This window comes from Trichechus manatus, unplaced genomic scaffold, assembly GCF_000243295.1.
Source record: "Trichechus manatus latirostris isolate Lorelei unplaced genomic scaffold, TriManLat1.0 scaffold00250, whole genome shotgun sequence".
Lineage (NCBI taxonomy): Eukaryota > Metazoa > Chordata > Mammalia > Sirenia > Trichechidae > Trichechus > Trichechus manatus.
The window spans coordinates 1,345,586-1,352,859 of record NW_004444186.1 but is presented as its reverse complement, the minus strand read 5'-3'; the positions used below and the strand labels follow the sequence as shown (position 1 = coordinate 1,352,859).

General features: G+C 56.3%; 1 protein-coding gene across 3 annotated transcripts in view; it reads right to left on the bottom strand.

The window, feature by feature from the left end:
- The window catches only part of PI4KB (phosphatidylinositol 4-kinase beta), a 25,644-nt gene that overhangs the window by 1,763 nt on the left and 16,607 nt on the right, over positions 1-7,274 (bottom strand). For 2 of the 3 annotated variants that reach the window (XM_023724585.1, XM_004389548.2), the window contains 7 exons: positions 6,750-6,977; positions 5,058-5,167; positions 4,389-4,493; positions 4,036-4,159; positions 3,011-3,276; positions 426-558; positions 47-167 (listed from right to left, as the gene is read on the bottom strand). In XM_023724585.1, coding sequence (XP_023580353.1) covers positions 47-167; positions 426-558; positions 3,011-3,276; positions 4,036-4,159; positions 4,389-4,493; positions 5,058-5,167; positions 6,750-6,977 — 1,087 coding nt within the window. Of the gene's footprint in view, positions 1-46; positions 168-399; positions 559-3,010; positions 3,277-4,035; positions 4,160-4,388; positions 4,494-5,057; positions 5,168-6,749; positions 6,978-7,274 lie in introns of those variants that run through there. The other variant, XM_023724586.1, reaches the window with a different exon arrangement.

Here is a 7,274-nt window from a genome sequence, read left to right as displayed (position 1 = left end):
GCCCCGCATCTTCCCCCGGCCCCGCCCCGCGTCTTCCCCCGCCCACCTTGCTGCATGATCTCCACGATCTGCACCACCTTATCCATGTGTTTCCGAGCCGCGATCAGCCCCTGCAGCATGAGCATCTTGTAGTAGTTGAACATGTCGCCGTCCAGGCCACCCATCACCTACGGCCGTGTGCACACGGGGCTTAGAGTGGAACTGTCCCTGTCCCAACAGCCTGCTTCAGACTGCGGGTCCTTCTAGTACTTGTGGCAAGCACCCCAAATTCCTTTATTTCCCCACTTCCTGAGCCGGCAGGCCTCCCCTCACCCTGACTTACTGCCATGTCTGTTCTATTCCTCCCTAACTTGGGAAAGCCCTGTCTGCTCCCGCTCTGGTGACAGAGAGCGTGGTCACCTGGAGGCACCTCTCCCCGGACTCACGTCCACAAACTCTGTGGTCAGCTTAAAGGCCGACGTCTCAAAGCCCAGGTTTCGGGGGGAGCTGGACAGGATAAAGCCGAAATCGATGTGGATGATGTGGCCTTCCGCGTCCAGAAGGATGTTCCCATTGTGCCTGAGGAGGGGAGAGGAAGGGCGGCAGGGAGTCTGACGGCCCAAGTGACACCCAGCAGGACAGCCTCCGCCATGTTTCCTGCCGCCTGTCACTGTTCAACCTGCTGGAACCAAAGCTAGCGGTATAAATCGCTCACAAGGGCTGCAGGTTCTGAAATTGCTATTACTAACAATTTAATTTAAAAAAGTCTAAGATTATCTCAATTTTCCTGAAATCATATTTCCAGCACCCACACTGACCCCAATCAGGTAGAGAACGCAGAAGCAAGGGGAAGAAGGTGTCTAAGCTCCAGCTGCTGCCACAGGGCTTTGCTCAGGTGAGAGGCCTCCATTCACACCTGTTCACCTGTGTTTTACTTGTAACTCCCAGCGGCCCCACCAGAGGGAGCCAAGACCTGAGGCAAGCAGAGTGGAGCTTCCAACAGTGTGCGGGCCTCCAGGGGTAAGGTTTAACTATCTGATGACCATCACTGATGGAAAAAATCTCAGGAGGCCATCAGTGCAGGGCAGCTGTAGGAAGAAGAGTTAAAGGAAGAGAAACCCCCGGTCTTTCTGAGTCCCTCGCCAGTGGCCTGTGGAAGGAGGAACAATTCACACGCTAGGCATGTGAGGCCTGGCCTATTCAGCATAACCGACCTCCTCAGTGTCAACAGAGGCTTTGTTAGGCCAAGAGCTCACGGTCTGAGGGCCACCTTCTCTGGACCTAGAGAGGGCAGAGGGAGAAGGGAGGCCCACCTGAGTCTCGCTCCCTGGGAAAGCGTTAAAGACTCAGCAAAGCGGCCCAATCTCCGAGCCAGAAAGGCTTGAGACATCCTAGGCCAACTTCCATTTTACAGGTGAGGAAACAGGCCCAGAGAGGGGAAGGGACCTCCTTGCCAAGGTTCCGAGGCTAACGAGGGGCAGTTTCTCTGCTGTGCCGCAGTTAGCTCCAGCTGGAAAGCTGCTTGGGCGCATTCTGAAGCATTAAAGGGACCCGAACCCTGCTTCCAGTTTGGGGCCCCATTCACTGCTGCCATTTCTTTGCAGTGGCTGATCCCACTCAGAGCTTGACTACACCTGTTCTTTTTTCAGTTATCACAAAAGGGTTACCAGCTGCCTCCCCCCCCCCGTTTGTTAAAAGAGTGGCCTCTCCCTCCTCTTTCAAACGCAGGTGTCTCCTATAAGAATAGCCTGAGGCTCCCGACTAACACCAGCTCCCCTCGGGCCCACTGACTCAATCCCAAGGTTCAGCTGCAGGCCCTCTGGGCCTTAGGTTCAAAATCCTCAGTCTTCAGGGATAGCCTGAAGCCTGCAACCAAATTCCTTTTAAATCCTTCCATTTCCTTCCAGCCCTCCAGTGCAGAGCCTACCCCGGGTTCACGGGCAGGGCTGGCGGGTGGAATCAGCACGGGTTCTGAAAGCTCTCTGACCTTTATTTCCCTCGTCTGCCAGGAGGGATGAAGAAACACCTGTCTAACAGGGTTTTCCTGCGATTTTCTTAGGACAGTGGCAGGCCACGGCAGGCACTTGGGAGACGGGAGATTCTGACAAGCTGCTCTAGCAAGGAGCTCTTGGTGCTGCTCCTATGTTACCGGGGCCCTGGAAGCACAGGCCACTGCAGTTCTGCCTCCCAGGACAGCTGCCCTATGCCCAGCGAGACGCTTGACTCACGGGGCATTCAGGATACAGGCCCTGAGCCACTGTCTGGAGACCCCCTTAGGAGGCAGGGCCTAGGTGGTGCCATTCACTCTGGACAATATGTTGTTCACCCACATGCACAGTTAGGCCTCTTCAAGGTCATGTGATACTGAAAGAAAGGACAGCTCTGGGCGGAACAACGGATACTTAAGTTTTCGAAATGGTATGTTGGGACGAGAAGAAGAAGAATTTGGGGCTGGGAGTTTCACCGTGACCTCCGCCACGTTTCCCATATTCCTCTCCTCCTCCTTCCCTCAGTCACTAGCCCTACCCTGGTGCCAAACAAAGGCCTACCTCCCCCTGCCCTCATGCGCGGCGCACAGGCGCACTCGCTGCACAGGGACTAGACTGCATCACTCCTCTCCCTAGAGAGCAGCCGCTCGGCTCACTGCGAAGGCCCTCCCCAGCTGGCCTCACCCTCCCTCTCTGACACCAGCGCCTGCTGCTCCCCTGCACGCAGGGCACCCCAAGCTTCCATCCCACGGAACTATTTCCTCCAGCGGGAACACACTGCCCCCAGCTTTCCCTCCTCATTGTCCCCTGGCCTTCGAGGGGACAATGCTCACTCTTCCCACAAATCCTTCCCTTCCTTGTCCCTTTACTCTGACCTTTGCCCAGCTGCCTCCTTGGTTTAATGTCACAGGAACACATCTGTCTCTGCTTCAGATGTGTTGTGGGCCTCGTCTTTATACCTTGGCGAGGTGGTAATGAGTAAACAGGAATGACACACGGGTGAACATGGCGAAAAGGTTAGGATGAGGGCAGGAGTCACCCACCTGTCCTTGACTTGCAGCAGGTAGCAGACCAGGCAGTAGCCAGCGCAGCTTTGCACAAAATTGCGCTGGGCACTGAGGAATGCCTCGGTGGTGTAGCTGCCGTGCTCCTGTAGGAAGTAATCGAGCAGGGAGAGCTGCGACTGTTTCTTCACCTGGTGGATGGACACAGCGTTGACCACTGGCTCGATCATGCCGCTGTCGGCCGAAATGACAAGAATCTTGTATGGCTTGATCCAAAGGGGCACTCGCTCCTGTTCCCAAATGGACTGTGAGGAGACAGGGAGGTGTTGGGAATATCATTTTTCTCCAAACTGGGAGAGAAGTCTAAAACTCCCTCTGTTCCCAACCTCTCTCCTTGGTGGCCTGAAATTCCAGGCCACCATGTGAGTCAGACCTACTGATCTTTACCAAAGAGCAGGGATTTTGGAAAGGAAGTCCAGGGCCTGACAAAGACAGGCAAGCACACTCAGAGGTATGCAGGAAAGGTATCATACAGGTAGAAAGTCCAGAAAAAGAAGGAAGAACAGGAAGCCTGTGGTCACCTCACCAGCAGGGAGAATGGGAACTAGGAAGACAAGTTCCAAGAACAAGGAACACAAAACAGGCTCTAGGTACAGAGAAAGCGTCTCAAGAAAATAAAAATGTTTACACAACAAAGTGGATTAAACAGCTGAAGCCGCCCATAGGTGACCAGCCCAGGGCGCTCGTGGGTCAGTATCTGAGCACACCTGCAGCCCACTTGCTGCAGACCAGCTGGGAGTTCTGATCTAAAGGATACACCCAGCACCCTGAAGAGCAGCCATCAGAACAGGGCAGGTGCGATTCACACAACGGCCAGCAGACGTCGCTGTGGGCTGCTCCTGAGGCCGTGCTGCCCGGGAGGCAGCTCCAGGCTTAGCATCCTCAGCTGGGCATCCAGTTAGACTGGGGCAGGAAGGGCATCCCCAGCACAGCTCCTGGTACAGCCACCTCAGGTGGGCTGGAGCTGGGCTGAGTTCCGCTTCCTTCTCCCTCCCTTCTCTTACCTGCAGTTGCTTCAGCACCTGGAAGGCCAGCAGTTCCTGCCGAAGGTCATCCCCACATTTGACAATGACCGACAGGAGCCGCCAGTTGGGGAGATGGCCGTAGGGGGAGCCCTCTCGGATCCGCCTGAGAAGGAGGAGGGAAGGGTGTCAGGATGAATCCACGGGGAGAACAGTTTCCACCAGAACTGCACACCAAACGGCTCCCGGGCCAGGACGTCGACCGCCCGGGCTCCGGCGTAGGCCGTTGTTTGTCCTTTGGCTTGTCCCTCTGTACGGGGACTTCGCGTGGCTGATGGGTGAGACCGACTGTCTCTGGGCTTCGAGAAGGCTGCGGGGACCCCCATCCGACTCACCGCACTTTCTCTTGCCAGGGTTCTTTGAGAGCAACCGCAGAGGGGTCCTCTGGGTCTCGCCTGAAGGCCGTGGGGGTGTGAGCCAGCTGCTCGGAAAGGCGCCGTCTAGCGGGAAGAAAACACATCGTTTGCCTGGAGAAGGTGCCCAGAGCTTCTGCGTCTACGCTGACAACTCCTGAGCCGTTCCCCGTCATTCTGGTCACACACAGACAGGAACCTGGGCCTAGAGAGGCTCATGAAGGAAGCACACCAGTGACACCTGCTAACCTGGTGGTTTGTGATCGTACTAAATGCAGATTACCAGGCCCTCCCCGTCCCTCCACTGAGATTGTGATAGAGAATGGGGCCTGAATCCAGAATCTGCATTTTCAACAAGCGTGTCTCCTCCCGGACTCTGATACGCGTGCTCCTCCGACCCCTTCCTCTGGTGCTCTCGGCGCTCTGCACCCTGGAAACCTAACCGCCTTCTGGGCGGCCCACGCGGCTTCTCAGCCTGCACCCTCACTGCCTCCAGTCTGCTGGCCTTTGGGACAGGAACTCAGTGAGAAGAGAGGCAAGAGAAGATGCAGGCTGACAGCAGAGCAGATGGCTCAGACAGACAGAGGGGACAGAGAGAGGCTGTGCCTGACAGAGGGATGACAAATGAGGGGCGCTGTGACCTGGCCATACCGGATGTCCCCTGCTGCAATGAACACGGGCTCCTTGCTCTCCTGGCTGGTGATGCTGTCCACAGAGAACTGGGAGATGTTGTCGCAGCTGTTGGTGTGCACTTCCGGGAGCTGCGGAGAGAGGGCACACTTAGAAGGGCCGCACACAGCTCTCGCTTCTTTCGCCTCCCCCTCAGGTCAACTCCCCCTCAGGTCACCTCCAGCGTGTCTGTGCGTCATCTCCATGCGTGTCCATCCCCCCCTCAGAGTCTGCTCCAGGAAGGCTCCCCGGTGACACGGCATCCTGACCACCAGGACCCAAACAGCCTCGGTGCTTACGCAGACCCCGTCAGCAGTGCTTCTCACAGTGCAAACTACGTCAGAATGCCCCGGAAGGCTTGCTGAAATGCAGCTTCCCAGGCCCCACTCACGTTCTCAGAATTACTAGAAATAGGATCTGGGAATCGGAACTTTTCACAGGTTTTCCAAAAGACTCCCAACACACCAAAGTTCGCGAAGCACTTTGACGGCTATCACAGCCACCCGAGCCTTGCCCTGCTGACAGCTCCCCGAGGCCAGGGGTGCGTTTTCTCCTGGGGTACAGGGTAGGCCCTCTGCAGGCTGGAGCCCTCTGGCCACCTCATCACTTGAAGCCATCCAATCCTACCCGCCTGCCCCATCGTTCTCTGACTACAGACTGTTCCATGAGATCCCAAATGCCTGCTTCTCTGTGGGCCAGAGCATTTCTCTGCAGCCCCATTCACTGTCACCTGTCACGCGCTCCCTTGCCGTCTGCCTGGTCTTTAACGCCTGCCCAATCTCCTTAATTAGATGTAAGCTCCAGGACAGAGATTCCGTCTTTTCACAGATCTGGCTCTGTCACGGCCTTATGTATGAGCCTGCTCTGGTCCCCAGGCTGAAGTCCAAGTCACTTTCTACAGTTTACAGGATCCTTCCTATGACCCGGCCCATGTGGCCTTCCAGCATTGTCCTTCACCATTCCCACCTCCCGCACACAGCACGGCAGCCATGACAGTTTCTCTCAGTTCCTGAAGTGGGCCAAGCTCCCCTTCGCCTCCCAGTCTCTGCATGAGCTACTCACCCTGCCTGGAATGCAGTCTGCCCAGCTAATCCCCACCCGTCTGTCCCTCAGGCTGCAGCTGAGATCAAGTCTGGCCTCAGTGCTACCCTCAACCTCAGTGCCCCCATGTGCCCCATCCTCTCCACCACACCTGGGTCACATCATACTACAACCACCTCAACTGGTCTCGTTCTCTCTCCCGTTAGGTCACAGACTCCCTGTAGACGGGCCAAATCTCCATCACTAACTAGCACACGGCACTCAGTTCTGGCACAAAGCAGGCCTTCCATCAATAGTTCCTGAATGAATGAATGTATACCTTAATCACTGTCTGCTATCCTAACAGAACCTTATCTAGCAGGTGGTAAGTATTGCGATTCCCTCACTCCCCGGCTCTAGAAATTCTTCCTTATGTTTAACTTGAATTCCTCCTGCAAGAAAAGAAGCCCAGCTGAATCAGCTCCAGACGAGAACTGTTAGAGCTCTGCCCGGTCAGAACCCTTACGGCCTCCACCACTCGTGTGGACAGTTGCCTCAGCCTGCCTCAGGGGGTGTGGGCTCGTCCCAAACACACTGAAAGCTCCGGGAGAATAGGGCCTGCGCCCCATCCCTTCCCTCCCCGAGCTCCCTCACCTCCACCTGCAGCTCGCCTATGTCGTCCACTGACCAGGCCTCGTCATCGTTGTCATAGTTGGGCACGGTGCTGAAGCTGCCTGCCCGCTGCTCGTGGGTGATCCCACATTCAGGCAGGTTCTCCACAGAGCGTGTGCTCCGAATTCGGTTCTCGGGGATCCGGGCAGGGACACTGGTGGTGTCAAAGTTTTCACATTCAAGGACTTCCACATAGATCAGGTAGGGAGCCTGGGGGAAGGGGGACAGTGTTTACAACTCATCTCCACTGCTGTCCCCCAGATCTCAACTCTGTGAACACTTTTCCACATCCCAGCCTTAGCCATCACTGTCACCTCCCAGCCTCACCATCACTGTCACCTCCCAGCCTCACCATCACTGTCACCTCCCAGCCTCAGCCATCACTGTCACCTCCCAGCCTCACCATCACTGTCACCTCCCAGCCTCAGCCATCACTGTCACCTCTCAGCCTCAGCCATCACTGTCACCTTTCAGCCTCACCATCGCTTCCACCTCCAGCCTCACCAT